This window comes from Nicotiana tabacum, chromosome 6 (genome assembly GCF_000715075.1).
Source record: "Nicotiana tabacum cultivar K326 chromosome 6, ASM71507v2, whole genome shotgun sequence".
NCBI lineage: Eukaryota > Viridiplantae > Streptophyta > Magnoliopsida > Solanales > Solanaceae > Nicotiana > Nicotiana tabacum.
In genome coordinates this window covers 172,490,683-172,512,137 of record NC_134085.1, presented here as the reverse complement: position 1 = coordinate 172,512,137, position 21,455 = coordinate 172,490,683, and the positions used below count along the sequence as shown (strand labels likewise).

The window sequence follows — 21,455 nt, the reverse complement described above, 5'->3', positions numbered from 1 at the left end:
TTTTTTTTTAAAGGGGCGTAAAGTCAAAAGTAGACAGCTAAAAATAAACCGAGGAAATAAGAAAATGACTTCGTCAGTTTATTTGTTTCGTTTGCTGCTTAACCCTCTGTCCCAATATACTTGTGCACTTTCACAAGTTAAATTTAATACCATTCACATTCATTTTATGTAATTTTTATACGTGATTGGTAAATTTTAGACCATTTCGTTTCATGTAATTTATCTTTTTTTATCTTCTCATTTCAAAAGTTTGTTAAAATTCTACCAAAGCCAAACTTGACATGAAAGACGAATTTAGATAAAAGTTTTATGACAGAGAATACTTACATGGAGTAAAAAGCACACACTTTCATGAGAAGTGGCGGAGCGAGAATCTTACATAAATATTCCAAAAAAGTTCCAACTTACCAACTTCTAGCTATTAATAATAGACTTACCAAAACTAGTCAAACAAATATAAAAATTAAGAACACAAACAAAATAAGGTTCTTTCTCTCCAAGAATCACACACAAAAATCTTCTTCCATATTTTTAAGCGGGATTAGCAACATTAGACACAAGATGAAAAGAAATTTTGTAGATGAGGTAGCAAATAAGGTAATGAAATACATTATATATATACAAGATTCCAAAAATCTAAGCAAAAAATAACTTTTTTCAATGGGTATGGTTGAGATTCATTGAAAACATATAGATGAGTCAATATACAAAATTTGAAGAATATTGGAGGTGATTTGGACTGATTTAGTATCAAAATTTGTAGTTAAAATCGAGTTCAAAAAATTCTTCTGCGACACATGTATCACGCATGTATCTCACACGCATATATACATGGATATACGTGTGATATACATTTGATACAAATATGATACATGTTTGATACACAACATATCATTTTTTTCATATTCATCTTCTACTTCAGATTTTCAATTCAAACCACGTCAAAACTCCACCAAATCATCACAAAATTGAGTTCAAGCTCCTTAAGATGTACCCAATCTATTCTAATAACACCTACTCAAAAGAAAGTAAAAATTTGACCTTTTTTGTCTACAAATAGCTAATTGGCTAATATTTTAGGAATTGACCAATTTTTGTAATAAGCTACTTATAAATGGACATAGCTGATATTTTCCCTGGCGGAGCAACATGCACCCAAGGAGTGTCAATCGACACCCCTTCGTCGGAAAATTACACTGTTTAGCTTGGTAATTTTTTTTAAAATATGTATATATACTATATAATAACACCCCTTGACTTTTTAGTGAGTTTATTTCTTTATATTTTGACTCCCCTTTATAAAATTCATGGCTCCTCCACTGTTCATGAGTCACACTTTAGCCGAGAAGATGTGTCTGTCTGGTCATTAGTATAATTTGAGGTGTCCATCTGATCGTTGAGGACAACTTAAAGGGGTCGCTTATGTATTTCGCATTTACTTTTCATAGTGCTATTGTTTCCTTGAAGAAAGGTGAAAAGAGTACTATATGAAGCATATTCTTTTCCCCCTTTTCTTTGTTTAAACGACAATTTATTATCCAATAAAAAGACGAAAAGATTTAGTGTAAGACAGGAATATTCAAGTTATGACATTGACATCATGCATTTATATTCTAGAGCTACATATTGATACATTCTATGATTCCAACAATCCTTATTATGGAAATATAACATAAACCTGCTAAGCACATAAGCTCAAAAACAGTCAAGCAGGGGGAATCCAGGATCAACGTCAGAGAGTTCAGAATAAGTGTTGTATACTTTAATTTATAGCATACAGATACATTGTTACATAGTTAAAGCAACAGGTCCAAACCCGCTTTAGATGTAGTCAAGTAACCAGTAAAGCCAGAATATATTACTCCATTGTATATTGAATAAGATGTTTATGACTTGGAAGCAAAAATAGCTTCTAAATCATTGTGCAATCTTCTTGGTTTTGACTTGAAGTCTGCTGATGCATCCATAGATGAGCTCCCACTTCTCTTTGTATTCCACAATCCGCTCCATCTAACAGTACTTGTTGAGGGATCACTTGGCGTTGCCTTACTGTCTTTACTAAAGCTGGACTTTGCTAGTTCTCTTATTCGCCGCATCCATGCTTTATCACCTGAGCTCCTACTACCAGAACTCCTATTCCTGTCACCAGAAGAAGTAACATCCCCAGTTTCCTTTAGTCTGTGGTCTAACAACGCAGACCCACTTTCGAGCTTTCTGATCAATCTTTGAGGAATGAAAAACAAAAGGAATCCAATTGATGCTGCTTTCAGACCAGAGCAGAAAGAATTGTCATCAGGACCGAGTCGCTTTGTCTGTCTGTATAATGCATACCATTCATTTAGCAGCTGGACCAAAAATGCTATGAAGAAAAGTGCAAGCATGGCGATTCCAATTTCGGTTTCCTTTCTTGATGAATCTCTTTCTAAGAGAACAATGCAAGCAGCAAAAATACCTACTTCGCAAGCAACTGAGATGATCTCAACAAGCTGAACCTTCTTTTTAATGAAAGGCTTCTTCAGAACCATAAAGAATAGCTGGAAAGAAGTGATGCTAAGCAGGACAACTATCGGAGTTTTTGAAGACCAGTTCTTCAAATACGTACCAGCCACAATTCCAAGACAAACTCGCTTCACAAATTCAAGAAATGTGAAGTATATTCTTAGAATACCAAACAACTTCTGGATAAAAGGTGCTTCTGCATCTTCCGTCTCATCGTCTGTTGCAATGACTTTGTCATTATGCTTGCTAGGATTTCCTCCTGTAATCTGAGAGAGCATATACTTTGGTGGACCCCTTAGGTCCTCAAACAGGGGGCCAAACATGATTAAATATTTAGAATCGCGTGATTTTTTCCATGTCCACTGACCTCTTTTACCAGGACCTAGGGTAACTCGGATTAATTCTTGATACCAATGGAATGTCTGCCCAACTTGGTGTACCTCCTTATACTGAAGAAGCTTCCCTAACGTGATTCCAATAGAAAGGAACAACAGCAATGCTAGCAGTAGAAATGATACTAAACTTAAAAGTAAAATGCCAACAACAATTCCTGCAGTTGATCCTCCTAGAAGAAAAGAACAAATTTGGGAATAATCAAATCTTCAAGTGATGCAGAAAGAAACTATAAAATGCGCAGATCCATTCTAGTAGAGAACATTCTTATAGTAAATGATAGATTATCTCCATACCAAAAGATGTATCTTGATACTAGAAATATTTAGGATCTTAATAAAGCTGTTAAAGACCTGTAGCCCTAGAGGCTGGATAGATTTTTAGATATATGCAACCGTGCCTAATTTCTAATAATTGATGTGGTTCTCCTTTTTACAGACAGGGAAAAGGTTTGCAATAAGACTTATTATCTGCATGTCCCCGCTCCTACACGGGGAGGGTGTCAGGAAGAGAGAATGCTAAGGTAAACACTGTTGCGGAAGCCAAATGTATATAGTGTGAATAAGTCACAACTATTATACCAAAAATTATGACAGCCACCAAATAATAAATAAGACAATAAAGCAACAATAAAGGGAACACCAGAATTTACGAGGTTCGGCTAATTTTGCCTACTCCTCGGACACAACCAATATTTTATTTCACTCCAAAAATACAAGTGAAATAATACTAAAGAGAGAAGATACAAATGTCTTAAACAGATGAGAAGGCAAATGAGAGGTGTATTTAAAACCTAAACATTAAGCCTTCTTTTATAGGGGGAAAATCCCCCAACTTTTGTTTTCCCACCGATGTGGGACAAACATTTTGTCAAATTCAACAAATCTCCACCTTGGCAAAATTCCACATCTTCAATTTTCTCTCAATAACAAATTTTGATCGTGTCTTCATCTTCAATCTTCAGTGTTCAACAATGTTGATCAAATCCAAACAATGTTGAAACTTGATCGCAGTCACCACCTTTGTCAGCATATCAGCAGGATTCTCCGTAGTATGAATTTTCTTCACTGTGACTCCACCTTCTTCTATGATTTCTCGTACAAAATGATATCGAACATCAATGTGCTTCGTCCTTGCATGATAAACTTGGTTCTTCGCTAATTGAATAGCACTTTGACTATCACAAAAAATTGTGATACCTTTTTGTTCAACACCAAGCTCCTTTAGCAATCCTTGAAGCCAAATTACCTCTTTCACAGCCTCTGTAATAGCCATGTACTCTGCCTCTGTTGTAGACAAAGCAACTGTTGACTGCAAAGTAGACTTCCAACTAACTGGTGCCTTTGCAAAAGTAAACACATAACCAGTAGTTGATCTTCGTTTGTCCAGATCACCCGCAAAATCTGAGTCACAATATCCAACTACAGACTGATTGTCTTCCTGCTCAAAAACTAACCCGACATCTACAGTATTATGAATATACCGTAGAATCCACTTCACAGCTTGCCAATGCTCCTTCCCTGGATTGTGCATATATCTGCTAATAACTCCAACAGCTTGTGAAATGTCAGGCCTTGTGCAAACCATTGCATACATCAAGCTACCAACAGCATTTGCGTATGGTACCTTTGACATATACTTTCGTTCAACTTCATCCATTGGCGACATAGTAGTACTTAGCTTAAAATGGGAAGCAAGTGGAGTACTAACTGGCTAGTCTTGTCATCTATGCCAAAACGTTGAAGTACTCTCTTCAAATATTCCTTTTGAGATAAACAGAGTTTCTTTGAACGTCTATCTCTAATTATCTCCATGCCAAGAATTTTCTTTGCCTCACCCAAATCCTTCATCTCGAACTCCTTCTTCAGTTGAATCTTCAACTTATCAATTTCTTCCAAATTTTTGGAAGCTATCAACATATCATCAACATATAGGAGAAGATATACAAAGGAACCATCTTTAAGCTTGTGCAAATACACACAATGATCGTATTTGCTTCTCTTGTACCCTTGCCGCAACATAAACTCGTCAAATCGCTTGTACCATTGTCTAGAAGATTGTTTCAATCCGTACAACGATTTTTCAAGTTTGCACACTATATTTTCTTTTCCAGCAACTTTGAATCCTTCTGGCTGAGTCATGTAGATTTCCTCCTCCAAGTTTCCATGTAAAAACGCAGTTTTTACATCCATCTGAACTAGTTCCAAATCCAATTGTGCTACTAAAGCCAACATAATTCTAATGGAGGAATGTTTTACAACTGGAGAAAACACTTCATTGTAATCAATTCCCTCCTTTTGAGTATATCCTTTGGCCACCAATCTTGCTTTGTAGCGAACATCTACTTGGTTAGGAAATCCTTCCTTCTTTGCAAATACCCATTTGCACCCAATTGCTTTCTTTCCCTTCGGGAGATTGGCCAATCTCCATGTATGATTCTGATGAAGGGACTGTATTTCATCATTCATGGCAATCCTCCACTTATCTTCTTCTGAACTTTGGACAACGTCTTTATAAGTAGTAGGAACATCATCAGATACAATTGAGGTTGCACAAGCAACCGTCTCTATGAGACGAACATGTTTCGTTATTGTTCTTTTTGGCCTGCTGGTTGCTATTGATTCAAGTTGTTGTTGAGGTTCCTGAGTTGGAATCTCCTCTACTGGCTCTCCTTCTAGAGGATAATCTTCATTTGTTTCCTCCTCTGCTTCTTGTGTAGGAAAAATAAATTTTCCCTCAAACTCCACCTGCTTAGAAGCACCTTTATTTTGTTTGGTATCTTCTGTTACCTTATTTACCATAGCAGATTCATCAAAGGTAACATCCCTGCTGAATATTACTTTCTTTGTCATAGGACACCATAAGCGATATCCTTTGACTCCAGAAGTAATTCCCATAAAAATAGCCTTCTTTGCCCTTGGATCCAATTTTGACTCCGTCACATGATAATATGCAGTTGAGCCAAACACGTGCAAAGAGTTATAATCTACAGCAGGTTTTCCATACCATTTTTCAAATGGTGTCTTGCCATTAATAGCAGCAGATGGTAAGCGATTAATGAGGTGGCATGCATATGTAATTGCCTCAGCCCAAAATTCTTTGCCCAAGCCAGCATTGGACAACATACACCGTACCTTCTCCAGCAAGGTCCGGTTCATACGTTCTGCCACTCCATTTTGTTGTGGTGTATGTCTAACAGTGAAGTGTCGGATGATGCCATCATTTTCACATACCTTATTGAAATGATCATTTTTGTATTCACCTCCATTGTCTGTGCGAATACACTTGATCCTCCTGCCTGTCTGATTCTCCACCATCGTCTTCCATTTGAGAAAAATTCCCAACACTTCATCTTTGCTCTTCATTGTATACACCCATACTCTTCGGGAAAAATCATCAACAAAGGTTACAAAATAGTGCTTCCCACCCAATAAAGGTGTTTTGGAAGGACCCCAAACATCAGAGTGTACATAATCCAAAATGCCTTTAGTATTATGGATCGCTGTACCAAATTTAACCCTTGTCTGTTTCCCTTTGACACAATGCTCACAAAACTCCAAGTTGCAAGCCTTTACTCCTTTTAACAATCCTTGATCTGATAGAGTTTTCAAGGATTTTCCTCCAGCATGTCCCAAGCGCATGTGCCATAGCTTGGTTGCTTCTGCCTCTTTGTCGTCACTGGATGTCACTGTCGCTGTCCCAATAACTGTACTGCCACGATAGCGGTACATATTATTATTCTTCCGATTAGCCTTCATTAACACTAGTGCACCGGAGCATACTCTCATCACTCCATTTTCTGCAATGATTTTGAACCCTTTTGATTCCAGGGCTCCCACAGAGATGAGATTCTTCTTCAAATCCGGTACATATCGAACATCTGTCAATGTTCTGATCATTCCATCATGGTTCCTTAATCGTATTGAACCAATGTCATATGAGGTAAGAGGGTTGTTATCCGCTGTGTGGATGACTCCATATTCTCCTTCTTGAAATTCCACAAACCAGTCCCTGTTGGGACACATATGATGGCTACAAGCCGAGTCCATCAACCATATGTCTGATGATGTTAATGACTCTGTTGTAACTAATGAGAAGTCTGAATCATCACAATCAGCTACATTTGAATCCATAATGGCCTTTCCATTATTATATTTGGCCTTATTCTTCAACTTCGGACAGTCTTTCTTCCAGTGCCCTTTTTCTCGACAAAAGGCACATTCATCTTTGCTGGGTCTGGATCTTGACTTGGATCTTCCCTTCTTTGTCCTCGTTTGATTTTGAGGACGACCCCTCACAAATAGTGCTTCTCCTTCTCCGCCCTTCTGTTTTTCTCGCTTTCTTTGTTCATAGCTGTACAAAGCCGAACAAACTTCTCTGAGAGAAACTTCGTCATTTCCATGGAGTAGAGTAGTTTCAAGGTGCTCGTACTCATCAGGAAGTGACGCCAACAACATCAAGGCCAAGTCACCATCATCATAAGTTGTATCCATATTTTGCAAATCTGTAACCAACTTATTGAAACTAGTGATATGTTCATTCATCGTGGTACCAGGAACATAGGTGAAGTGAAACAATCTCTTCTTCATGTACAATTTATTTTGACTGTTTTTCTTCAAAAATTTATCCTACAGTGCTTTCCATAATCTACTTGCAGAAGTTTCCTTTGTGTATGGATATTTCTGCTCTCTAGCAAGGTAGGATCGAATGGTACCGCAAGCAACACGGTTGAGAATCTTCCAATCTTCTTCTCCAATAACATCTGGTTTCTTTTCTTCAATGGCCAGATCTAGCCCTTGTTGAAAAAGGACATCTAGAACCTCGCCTTGCCACATCCCAAAATGCCCGGACCCGTCAAAAATTTCTACCGCAAATTTCGCATTTGACACAATTCTTGTCATAAGCGAAGATGCCAATGATGACGTATTGTTGACACTTGATGTAGATTCTTCTTGTTTATTATCTCCCATATTTGACACAAATATTATTTAATAGCTGACGACACAAATCAAGATTATTTCCTTTCTGATGTAGAAGATCAGACTAAGCTGCAACCACAGAGCATACTCAGACAGAACCTTGACTCAGTTACCAAGATAAATCTTTTCTGATGTGGAAGATCAGACTATGCTGCAACCACAGAGCATACTTAGACAGTACCTTGGCTCTGATACCAATTGTTGCGGAAGCCAAATGTATATAGTGTGAATAAGTCACAACTACTATACCAAAAATCATGACAGCCACCAAATAATAAATAAGACAATAAAGCAACAATAAAGGGAACACCAGAATTTACGAGGTTCGGCTAATTTTGCCTACTCCTCGGACACAACCAATATTTTATTTCACTCCAAAAATACAAGTGAAATAATACTAAAGAGAGAAGATACAAATGCCTTAAACAGATGAGAAGGCAAATGAGAGGTGTATTTAAAACCTAAACATTAAGCCTTCTTTTATAGGGGGAAAATCCCCCCAACTTTTGTTTTCCCACCGATGTGGGACAAACATTTTGTCAAATTCAACAAACACAACTACGACAATTATGCAGGTAATATCTATTAGCTTCAGCAGTAATGATCTACTGGCAGTTTTAACTCATTGTGACAAAATCTATGCAAATCACAATCTTTCAGAAATCACAGTTCTAAGAGCTGTAATGCTTTGAATCTACTGACCTGGTCAATATCTGATTAAGGTAAGTAGCGTCTAACTGTTATAGATAAGTACTGTATTGGGGATCAGTCACTACAGATATATCTCATCATTTTTAGATGTGAAAATTGATGTGTTTCAGGTGGAATGCACTCGTTGCAACACAATGCTATAGGGCATAATGCATAAAGGAACATAGTGCTTATGAATTGGAAATACCTTTAACTATATTTACTGAGACTTTGCAAATGCAAGGTATAGCCAGAATTAAAAGGAAGATCTCAAATCTTGGAAAGACCAAAGCTCCATAGCTCCACTTTTTTCCTGTGTCCTTTCTCAGCTTTAAAATAAAAAGGAGCAAAACATGAAGCAATATCAAGCTGCCTCCAATAACGGCTAACCAAAACATGCTTCTGTTAAAATCTCTCCACCTGGAAACAGCAGATGAATTTTTCATTTGCAGATGCTAAATCCATCTTTTGCTTAAAGGCTGATAAAGATATTTTCAAGTACATGCACTTGATCGTCCTTTTCTTTTTTAACTAAAACCTAAGTCCCAGTACCTGAAGCATGGTCTCTATTTGTTACTTTGCATATTTAGTTTCCCAAAGAAGTGAATATAATTGTATCACGTATTTGGTGACAGCCCTAGTTCTGGTTTCACGTGGCCTGGAAGTAGCTTGGTTTACAAGTAGTAATCCTGACCTTAGTGCTTCTTGGTTAATTTTTGTAAAGAGGAAACTAGTTGAAAGTACACCTCAGGACATTGATTTACTGCATTTATCCAATGAATCGGGAAACTAATCACCTTTGACCACTTCAAAAGTGATACAGAGACATCTTTCGATACTTACCCACTTGAATATTGTGGATCCAGGATATACTGAGCTTCCGGAAGAAGATTCTGGCTCTGCCATTCAGAAGAGCATTCAACAACGCGATCACGGAACAAGTATTTATGTTATGGTGAAAGTTGCGGATTCTAACCTCGAAGATTGACCTATATTCCATAGGACTAAGTGGCAGCCCATATAATCCTGAAGCTTTGTCCACATTGTATTTGTCTGTTTTCTTTCCAAAATCATGAATTTTAGAGCCGTATGAATGTGAGTTTGTCGGGGAACTCGGTCCCATCATGAATGGAAACGTGCTTCCAGTTTCCCATGGGAGCCTCATGTAGGGAACACTCCATTGCAGGCCTCTAGCAAATTCGTAGTATTCAACTGGCAATGTAACTGGCAACCATCTCGTCAATGCAAATACCTGAATGTGACAAGCTATTCTCTGTTTCAAGACACAAAAAGAAAAGATGTGCACTCAGAACATAATGTAATGGATCAATCAATCTAAGAGTGCTATTTTGATCTCAAAGATTTTGAAAATTTCAATGAACTTAATGGACATAAGATGCGTGGACATTTCCAAAAATGTATTCGTCCACATTAGAGCCTTCTGATATTGCTAGTGAGAGAACATAAACTCTAAACACTACCCAAATAAATCATCAGCAGAACTCGATCTTAATGGTATCTATGCCTTATGACCCCTTTTCATTGGTAGCTCAGCAATGGTAGAGCTGTTGTCTGTTCAAAATATTTCTTGCTCCAACCGTTGAAAATAGCAGGTCGACGTATTAATATTTTTTCGGAAATTATGCTGCCAGCACAGAGATACTAAAACTGGGAGCTAAAGTTATTACTCTGAACTCTACAAAAATAAAAAAAGAATCTGACTTGTGACGAGGTATCTGTCACACTGGAATTTGTTTTTGGAGAAAGCAAATGATTATTCCCTTCTCATGGTGTTGCTTCCGAGAATACATCTCAGGAACAAAGGACAACTTCATGAGCTTCACTAAGAGCCTTAGAGTTCTAAAATTCAAGATCTTTCATATCCTTCCCCATGTATTTAACAACCAAAGAAGTACCCATATAGACTGCAGACCTATACGAGTCTAACATAAAGTTGTTAAGGAAGGGGTATTTACAAAAAGATTTCTAGCAGGATCAGATGTCATAAAAGAGCTTGGTCTTGAGTATGCACCAACAGATTGGAGGCTCGCAGTTGACACAGTGAGGAGCCCTGCTGCAAAAGATGTTACCACGAAAGCAGCAGTTGCAAAGATGGAAAGCACTTGAGATATTGATGGTACAGTATCTGTAAAAGAGTAAAAGGAAATCATACATGATTAAAGCATTTTCAAAGCAAAAGAAAGTGACCTTGAGTTTAGAACTATCGAATATTACAGTGCAGGAGCTGGAGAACATTAGATTGTAGGTTTCTGTTTCCAGCAACATCACCGGTTACATTTTCCGGGATGCTCACAGAAACAAAATCTTCCCTCGCTTGTATATTGACAATGTAAATGCTTCTACTCATTTCTTGAAAGCTGGAAATACATAAGAACATTAAATCAATGAGCCATGACTGGTACACGACAGAAATGATGTTATTCTTCCTAACTTGCTAAAGAACAAGCTTTATTTTACAGGAGAATCTTTTCACCGAGGAAGATCAGTATACAAGGAATCTGCTAACCTCTGCAAATGTCCTCCAGTGATGGACACATGTGAAGAATTAAATCCAAATACAGGCTTAACGAACTTTATCCATACAGGAATTTGCTCTTCACAAGTTCTCATCCTAGATGTTGTGCTCAAGCTGACAGCAGGCCGTTGCATATCTGAAGGTCCAATAAACAATTATATTTTGGAGAAACAAAATAACTAGCATATCAAACATTACCATGCAATCACATATCATCCTCATGTCAATTCAGCAGGTGGAAGTAGAGGCATTATCCTTTCTTTATTTAGAGGTGTCTTCAATGAAAAGTTTCTAACAGGCAGTCAAACGTACCGTATAGAAAAGTAACTGGAGTTACTGGAGCAACGGAGGTTCCCTGTCTGCTCAATATGAAGCTTGATCTTAGGCTCAATGTGACTATTGCCGTCTGTGATATGCCTTTAATCTGGAAATGAACCAAAAAAAGGTATTATTTACAAGAACTGCAATGGAATATCAAATTGCAATAAACATTGGAAAGAACTAACCTGAAAGCCAAATCTACGTTCTCCCAAACTATTTCCACTAATGGGAGTAACCAACCCCTGACTTATGTTCAGAGAATTCAAAATTTCAGTAGATGAATTGACAATAGGTTCTGTAAAGTACAAATACACCTTCATGTTCTCAGTTCTATTTGTAGCTAGCACTGTTCTCGTTTCTCTGTCAATCTGTAGTAGCCTTTCAGGTATTTGAGTCCTTATGTCAACGGACACTGTTCTTCTATCTGTTGAATCCAGTATCAAAGAGACTGGAGTCAGTCTATATTGATCGGCACAGAGTTAATTGTTGATTGTTAATCTATTATCTTTATACACTAGGATTCGTTTCTACAGTATATTCATATTAAGATATCACATATTAGAATTTGTTTCAATTGTCACAGAAAGAAAGATGTCCCTTTGGATCATGAAATGGCAGGGCCTTCTAGAAGACTAGAACAATAATATAACTCTGAAACAGAAAATCTGATTCAAAAGGATCATCTCTAAAAGAACCGATATCAACATGATAAAGGTAAGGCAACTGACTCACCAAAATGCATAAATATTCTTGAATTTTCTGTCCTTTTAAATTTGTTTCCAGCAGAGTCTGAACAGAAGTTTTTATCCATTACCACGACCACTCTTCCATACTGATCACGTGTAGACAGACTCACGACAACAGAAAATTTAAGATCTGGCTCAATAACATTGAGTGTGTTTGGTACGACCTGTCCAGGGCCATAAACAAGAAGCTGCAAAGAGCACACAATTGATAACTAAGTTTTGAGCTGAAGAGATAATAAAAAAGGAATTTCCAAGAACCCTAGATCCCCTACACGACTCTTTCCATTACAAGGCAATTTGAGAATGTTTGCAGAGGTGAACTTCAACTAACGAAGGTCAAAACCTTGAAGAAAAGATAATTAGACATCATAAGAAACCAAGCTTTCATGCAAAAGACTTCCCACTGCCAACATATTTTAGCTTCTCATATACTTACATTGCAGGAATTCGTGGAAGAGCATCCAAAACCACCTTGGGTCCAACATGGCTCGCTGAAAGATATGTTCACTGAAACATTTGAAGCATTTGTAAAAGATGTTGGTGCGGTAATGTAGGCTGTAGGAGGAATAGTGTCTGCAGAAGAGTAGGGACATGAAATCAGGAAGTGAAACCATGAATGAATTTTTACTTTACCAGCAGTTACAACTAGACTTGAGTCCCAAACACACACACAAATACATCATGCTTAGAAAAGACCAAGTTTATTGTCTACCTGTCCGGCAACTGAAACATAAACAATAATTGATGATAACTGTGCTAGGATGCCTAAACAAGGTGAAAATTGGAACATGTAGCCTCTTTATTCAAAGTTTGAGCAAATGTCTTAAAATGGTTGAAAGATATTACACGGAAATAGAAGTTTACCTTGTCTTTTTATTACAAAGTGTTCCAAACCTATCTGGCTAATAAGAAGAAAGGGGCAAGCTAGAACCTACTCCTACCAGGTTGCTGGATTGAAGTAGTACATTATACATCAGCCCTCCAGCAGCAGAGGGTGTTCGATTCCCGCATTATGAGGAAATAAAGAGACAGAGAGAGGATCAGAAACTATGTAATGATCCAGAGCTCTCCTCATTTACCTTCTCTCCACTATTTGGTGATCTCTCCCCAACATATGTAATAACTAACTATGTTGAACAAAGAAGGATCAGAAACAACAACAAAAAACAACTTAAGCCTTAAAGACAGAAGTCAAAATACACCACCGAAGATAATGGTCGTTTTTATGTGCCCTAAGTGGTATTTAAGTATCATGAACTACTAGGGTGGCACCAAGACCATGAAAAGAAGAAAAGGTTGAGTGCTACCAACAGTCCAGTTATAACGAGAGCATCCAGCTCCATGAGATCCATTGGTGCAAACTTCAAAAGTATGATTTCCGTCTAACAACCGTGTGTACAAAATTTCTCCACTTGCACAAACTGAAGGGATGTGATCATCCAGCTACAGTAACAGTAAATGAAAAATTAATTAGTTGTGTAATGAAGCGCAAAAAACTAAACGAACAGAAAACTTACCAAGTTAAAAAATAAAAACTGAAACTCAATAAATGTAGAACAATCTTCAATAGGCAGTTGCACCCTAAGGATCAAGAGAGAATCTCTCTTAAAATGTGCATTTTCCTTAACTGCTACTTTTCAATATATTCTATGGATGTTATACAAGAAATCTTTCCTTAAACCTCAAGTTTATCATTGTAAGGTGCATATCATTTGACAGTAAGGTGGCCGCTTTCTATAATCCTTCGCTATTATCGACAGATATTTTTTATGTTTTCAGGGAAACAAGTCATACATATGCCTAATGGCTTACTATTGGCATTGCAGAAGCTTACCATTAAATGCTACTTACTACATATTTTATTAAAGGATTGAAAATAATGTAGATGGAAGTCTGCTGACAAGTGAGGATGAGCATAAAGATGGTTTCTCTCCTCTTCTTAGATAAAAATAACACTGATCCATGGAACCCCTTCTCTTCTTTCATTTTTTTCTCCTTGTACTAAGGTGGTAAAGTTAGTTTGTGCTCACATTAGACACTCATCTACTATCGACATCAAGTATGCGGAGAAGATAGTAACTGATAATGTTGAATTCAAGCTACGCGCTTGCGTCTTTAAGTTAATACTAAAAAGAGTTCCAAATCCTATATGTTTAAGTATCTCCAAATATTGAGCAAAATTAACTAAATAAACAAAATCACTCAAATTGGTCTTTTGCCTTTCAGAGAGAATGAAGTAGGAACCCAAAGGCAGAATCCTTTTGAGGAATAGCTCAAACAGGATATTCGTAGTGCATTCAGAACTCCTAAATTAACAGCAATTGTAACAAGAGCATGCCTGTGCTTTGCAATTAAAAACAAAAAAAAAATGACATGTAGACAACTGTTCTATAGCATGCAAACTGACCTTGCAATAAGTGGAGCAGTCCGCACAAATGTCACCATTGCCACTCACCAAAACTTGAAAAGCAAATTTAGCAAAATTCCGGTTTGAAAATGCGCGAGGTGTCCTCAATAACTTCAAAGAAACCTCTGAGCAGTTTACTCTGAAACTCAGAACCAGGAAAACCCAAGAAAGCAAAATCAACCAGCTGAAATATTTTTCTAGACCCATTTAACAAGAATTACATCTCAAATGCAGACGATCGATTTTGCATGAGTAAGTAAGTCAAGAATATGTAGCTTCACAAAACAAAAAACAAGAAAAAAAGGTTGGTATATATCATGAAAATGTGTAAAAGAGGTTAAAAAAGGGAACTTTGTAGAGGAACTGGGGAATGGGTATTAGTGGTGGAAGTTGAATGAAGCGAAGATATAACACATGAGACTGAGAGTGCAACTGTGAGAGTGAGTGAAGATAAATAAGAGAGGAAAAAGATTCCAAACGGGCAAAAAATTGCGCAATAAATGAAGACAAATGACAGGGACGTGACTGAGTTGCCATTTGTCTATGAATATGAGATGAGAGAGAGAGTTCTAAGAATTTTAATGCACTTGGAGAAAATGATGAATTCTGCTACAGGACAATACCATTGTCGAACTCTCCATTTGTGGAAAATTTAGCCTGTTAGGGACCTCTTCTGGAGCTCGTAATAAATACTACTAGCTAGTCTGTTTTCTGTTTCTCTTTAAGTGTCTTCAAACTCCGAATAATAGGAGTATCTATGACTTCCAAGAGTTACAGTTCAGAAGTAAAGTCTTAAAGTTGGATTCTTACATCTCGTTCCTTAGTTACAACTTACTAGTATAATCAATGAAAAAATATATTTAAAAAAAATAACTATTATTATCAACTGTATCATATGGTGTAATGGTTATTAATCAATTGCAAAATATTCTAAATTATTTTTAGGTGGCTGATTACACAAGAAATCTTTATGTTGAAATTGTGGAAAGTCGATAATATAAAATGTAATTTATATTGCAAAGTCATTTATTTCTGTTCACATTATAATAGATAAATTTGAACCATTTCCTCCCCGTCATTTTGTGGATATTCCGTGTATAAGCTCTGAGTTGCTTTATACTACATTTTTTTTTATCGGAACTTGCCTCTCCGATGTATTCATCACGATACAAATTTCTTATTTCCTTTCTCTTAGTTTTGATCACTCATTTCAAGCAAGAGATAATTTTCTTTTGAACGTTTTTATGATTGAGAGCCTAATTGCGTTGTAGCAGGGCACACCACGTTAGTACTGAGCTTTCGAGTTAAGATTATTAAACGAGTTCCGACAAAGAAAATTCAATGTTTTTTTCCTCTCCTTTCTTGTTTGTGTCTACCCTTTGGTATTCTCCAAATTTGATACATTTCCCCTCCTAAAAAAGCCAAAGCCCCTTTCTCATTCTCATTTTCTCTCTTTTCCTATATTAGACCATCGGTCCTCCTCCAGTTTTAATAAGTTAACTTGTTATTCACCAATAGAGCAGAGAAAAGTCACCAATAAGTTAACACGTATTACAAAAAATAATACCAAACCAGAGTTCAATAGAGCAGAGAAAATTCACCAAGCCAGCTGCCTTCATATGGCCCATATATAGCTCACATTAAAAAAAACACCTCATATTAATATAAATTTCAATGGAAAAGAGTACTTTCTTTTCCTAATTAAAGGTCACTATATCAGTGTGCCAGATATTATCAGGCATTCTAATCTAGCTGTATTTCGAAGGCTTCTTTTTAGTACTTGCTTCAGCATACCCTACTATAATGGAACCACGTTTTTATGTCCATTTGTTAATTTTATGTGAAGGGTCTCCTAAGCAATGTTTACTGCGTAACAAGTACTATAAGTCTGATTCTGAAGACGAAATTTACGAAAATTAACTGTTGATTTAAACTATTTTTATGTCTAAATTACGACCATGAAAAGAAACATAAAATTTCTAAATTTCACGTATAAAATATCAGGAATTATCAAATTTATAGGAGTATGATTTATGAAGAATGTGAGTTAAGCGATAATGTTTTTGAGGCCAAGCTTTGAAGGGGAATTCTCACCACATACGATTGGGTGTGTGCCCGTTCATGTAAGAATAATTGAGTATATTACCCATAGATGAACAGCATCAGTCTCTTTCTGATTTTGTATCTTTGTACAAAAGTTGTAAGAAAAAGTAGAATAAAGACAAACCTGAATTCTGAGGGGAGCGTTGTAGCATACACTTGGCCATGCAGGCCAAAATAGGATTACAATTTCAAAATACTATCAATTCTTTCTCATTCCTTTGACATTTGCCTCGCGACTTCTGCATCAATTTGGAGTAGGTGAATTATACTACAAGATGCAGGACGTCCATAATTTCAACACACAAATGGATACGAACAGAACAGAGCCAATTCTATTGTTGTACTTGTCTTGCTATTTACTACTGCAGCTTTAATGGATACAAGTTTATGTGAATTCACTCACAAAAGTACACACTAATTGTCTGTTACGAATGAGCCATTCAAAATAACCAGAAATTCTCTCTCTAGCAGAGATACAAGGTGGGAACATCATGAAGATGAGATCAATATGCATAAAACAGTGGGCAGAAACTCAAAACACCCCCATCCCCCAAAAAAGTATTAATTACTATTTCATAACTTGCGTGTTCCTGACTCCTAAGAAGCATATCCCAGACCAAGAGGTCGTTAACCTTCTGGCAAACACATGCAAAGGAGGCGTTAATAAAATATTCTTCCCTCTTTCCTTCCATACCTAAAGAGCCTCTTAGTCAATCTGGTCAACATGCCAGACACCGCATTTGTCACAGGTTTCCATGACTTCAGCTTTATCATCTTTAACTTAGACAACTGCAGATCTTTGTGAATACAAGTCGTCAAGACTAGGTCCAATACAGTAGATGATATCTTATTCTCTGAACTCCTCCCAATGGGACTAATGTCTTATGTACAGGTTTTGCAATGGATCTCATGTCTCAAACCCTTAGATCTTCATAATAGCTACTGGTCAGCAAGATATTAGGGTGACTTGGACTCATTGCAATGTAACGGATGCCTATTGCATGAACTTCTGTATTGTGGTAATCTAACTTACAAGGATCATCTCACCAATCCCAGCAACTGAATTTGCAGTCATCCCGGCAGCGTATATAGCGGCTGTGGCTGGTGGATATCAAAAGAGGCAGCCAAAGCTCATAATCATGTGCTTTTCAGTCTTCGGAAATACTTAGTTGAGAATCAAGGATTGATGTTACTACACGTATTTATGACATATCTCTAGCAAATCGATCCCTACAAGAAATAGAAGACCTTGTCATTGAAGTACTTCAGTTATTTCCTCAATAAAAGATAAACTTTTTGTAACGTGAAGAGAGATGTGACTGGTATTGTAAACATAGGTTAAAAAAAAGGAGTGGTATTGTTAACATAAAGTACATACCTGGAACAGAGGATATAAACTTTCTAATTCTTAACATATTCAGTGAACCTGATAAGTCAATTCTACATATGCATGATTCTATATCCTGCTCTGCCCCCAACCACCCCCTCGCTAGAAAAGCCAAGATCTCTTATAGCAGTGATTAATTACTCAAAGAAACTACATGAGTTCTTAGCACTTGCCAAATCTCAGCCAAGAAAAAGAAATCATAATACCTATTCAGTCACACTTTTATAACTACCGTTGTTAAATGTTGCACCCTGGTTTTTATTGAAAGAACACTAGAACAGACAGCTATAAGTGACAATGAGTACTCTCTACAGTTTACACATTGCTTGATAAACTTCTACTACACTCTAACAGAGTATTTGCCCCCAAATCTTTATGAATTCCAGACCTCTTCTAAATTCTTAAACTAAAACAGCACGGGCACGGAAAAACTTGTTGCTTTCACTATTGTGTTTGATAACCTCTTGATTTGGCTACAGAATTAATAAATGAAATCAAGATTACTGATAGCACAATCGAGTGGAATCTCTTGATAACTATAGTTATTTTGGACCTACCATCATATATTGGTATTTCAATAATGAATTTAAGTGTTTCTACAAATAAATATTTAGTCCTAAGTAAGAAATAAAATCCCATTTGGCTGTATCCCCTGAACTAGGGTCATCTAACTTCTTTATCAGGTGAAAGGAAACACAAGCATACCATGAATTTCTGATCCATCCAAAGAAGAACTAAATTTGACAACTCTGGCATAACCATTAGCATCGGCTTGAGCAACTAAAGGACAAAAGTTTCTCCCAACAGGGCTCAGGGCACCATTCTATATCAGAACTACCAGTTATTACCATTTGGCAAGCCAATTTAAGAATATGAGCATCAGCATCAACATCAAGGAGGGATAACTACAGGACCAACCATGAGTCTGAAACAGCAGAGGATTGGAATTTCCATCAAGATAGCAACATGACATATCAATAATTAACGTACAAAATAAATGATCCCACCTGTGCCAACTGTTGAACAACCACATTGGCCAATCTACATGCACTCTCCACCTTCTTCATCTCTCAACCTTTGCCTCTGTTTTTCTCTTATTTGACCCCCTCCCCCAATCCCGTTCCTCTACATGCCTATGAAATATGAAATGTTAAGACTTAAATTAAATGATGGGAAAATTTTGGAATTCCCTAAAGAACACATTTTCTCTGAAAAAATAGTTAACATTTATGGTCTGACATTCTATATAAAATGTGAAGCAAAAGAAGGAGAACAAAGGCATCATTAACCGACGTGATGCTAGAGCATCACTCAAGAAAAGTTTGCGCCCTAAAATTAATCAATTACAAACTTGGTACTTGGTGATATTATCACATCAACGTGCAACTTTGAAATCGAAAAACATCAACAAGATAAACTTGTTACATATTTACTACTATTTTCTTTTCTTTTCCTTTATTTTCTTTACAAACTTGATACTTTAGTGATATTATCCCTCTGTTTCTTTCTTTTTTTCCCTACTTTTTTGTTTTATTTTAAATTTATACTTTTCTTGTCTCCTATGACCATATTATCCTAAAGAATCACAAAAAACTTTTTTTCTTTTTGGTGCAACATTAGAGGTCTCCAATTGAAATTTATAAGTTTTAAAACTAGTATGTGCTAGGTGCTACAAAAACATTTAAGACCTTTTTAAAACTAGACTAGAGTGTAGTAAAAGTTAACGAAGAAAAGAAACCGTCAAGATTAATACGGCACTCTTTCTAGTTTGAGGCACCCTAAATCTTAGACACTATTCCACAAATTATATTAGCGTACACAATTTTCACAACTTTTCTCCACTTAAATCAAATAAACATTTTCAAACTCAATATCCAGTCAAAAACCATCATATAAAATGTGATGGTGCAAGTGATATATTCACCTTGCTGCATCATGAATCAGTTGACTAGTAAAAGAAATGCAATCATGGCTGAAATGACACTCATCAAAATTAGAGTATTAAGAAATGTTACTTCAATCAAAAGGGCAAATGAGCCACACAAAGAACAGAAATTGAATGGACGAACGCTGTGTACAGATGGGCTGAGTGGAAGAAAGTGACATGACCTCAGTTTCGTTCCTTAACGCCTCCACCAAAGTAAACCAAGAGACCTGCAAGAGATGAGCGATTATCGTGAGAAAAATCCCCAAGCCCAAGCCAATACACGGGTCAAATTGAACATCACGAAAACTAACAGCCAGTATATATGAATCTATTACATTATCATGAATGGGAGTAGAAGTACGCGACGGAAATAGAAATGCAGGGGAAATGTTGAACCTCCAAACCCAGGCAAAGTTCATTCATGGTGATGGAGTTTCCATTTGCAGTCCGAAAAGCTGCCCAAAGTTGTCAAGTGGTGCGATTTGAGGAGTCCGAAACTTTTTTAATGATTTTTTTTGGACAAAAAGTAGGTTTCTCATGCTAAAAAAAAAGTTACATAACTAGGTAAAACGCACTACTATACTGCATTTTACTTTAATGGAAAGTTAGCCGTTAAAGTAAAACGCAGTATAATACTGCATATTATTTTTAAAAAAAATTTAACTAATTCGCAGTACTATACCTTAAACGCAGTACAGTACTACGTTTCACTTATTAATGCCCAGATCTGAAGGAATGCAGACAAATTTGTTTTTTTTTTGTAAAACGCAGTATAATACTGCAGACGGTGAATGAAAATAGAAGGTTATGTTCATGCGGGAAATGGATCATCTACCACATGTCGTGCGCACATGCGTTGAAGTGCTTTCAACAAGTTGGATATGGGGCAACAAACTATATTGATAGGCAATACAATGTTGTTGCATACGTAGACACGTATAGTGGGAAGTTGCAGCCATTATGTGCTGAGCATTATTGGCCGCCGGAAACTTTTAAGATGGTATGTAACAAGGACTTTTTGCGCAAGCTGCAAGTGCAAAAGAGAACGCGTATACGGAACCAAATGGATGTTGGTGACACCGTTTATACGCGTAAATGTGGCATATGCTTGCAAACAGGACACGACCGTCCTAAATGTTCTTCAAGTGGTGTGTGTGGCGGTGGTAATCCGGCTCCTGGTGCAAGTTCGTCGAATGTACCTAACTATCAAGGATACCCCTAGTCTTTTGTTTTGGTATATTGTAATACGTGTTTGTACTTATGTATGTTGCAATATATATCAAATAAATTTATGTTCCACAATCTGGAATGAGTGAAGAAAAAGCTGTTTAATTGTAGAAAAATGTAATATGTAAAGTGTGGTTTGATAGTTTCATATAACAACACAAGCACTTAAACTTAACTTCAACTTCAATTAAAATAAAATTTAGTGCGCATACATGCCATACATGTCAATACATGCCACTT

General features: G+C 36.7%; 1 protein-coding gene across 5 annotated transcripts; it reads right to left on the bottom strand.

Annotated features, from left to right (window-relative positions):
- Positions 1-1,740: 1,740 nt before the first annotated feature.
- On the bottom strand, positions 1,741-20,464 carry LOC107821910 (uncharacterized). 5 transcript variants are annotated; one of them, XM_075255935.1, is made up of 17 exons: positions 20,385-20,464; positions 20,171-20,215; positions 17,708-17,904; positions 16,799-16,913; positions 14,572-14,710; positions 13,472-13,607; positions 12,601-12,737; positions 12,151-12,352; positions 11,604-11,842; positions 11,410-11,521; positions 11,089-11,233; positions 10,797-10,939; positions 10,538-10,707; positions 9,538-9,834; positions 9,405-9,460; positions 8,770-8,981; positions 1,741-3,064 (listed from the first exon to the last, which is right to left on the bottom strand). In XM_075255935.1, exons 8-17 carry the CDS (start codon positions 12,227-12,229, stop codon positions 1,887-1,889), a joined length of 2,631 nt encoding a protein of 876 aa, XP_075112036.1. In that variant the 5' UTR covers positions 12,230-12,352; positions 12,601-12,737; positions 13,472-13,607; positions 14,572-14,710; positions 16,799-16,913; positions 17,708-17,904; positions 20,171-20,215; positions 20,385-20,464; the 3' UTR covers positions 1,741-1,886. The 5 variants fall into 5 exon arrangements, with proteins under 5 accessions (XP_075112036.1, XP_075112037.1, XP_075112035.1 ...); XM_075255936.1 differs by lacking the exons at positions 16,799-16,913; positions 17,708-17,904; positions 20,171-20,215; positions 20,385-20,464 and adding an exon at positions 15,195-15,228; XM_075255934.1 differs by lacking the exons at positions 16,799-16,913; positions 17,708-17,904; positions 20,171-20,215; positions 20,385-20,464 and having other exon boundaries at positions 14,572-15,182.
- Between the last annotated feature and the right edge of the window lie 991 nt (positions 20,465-21,455).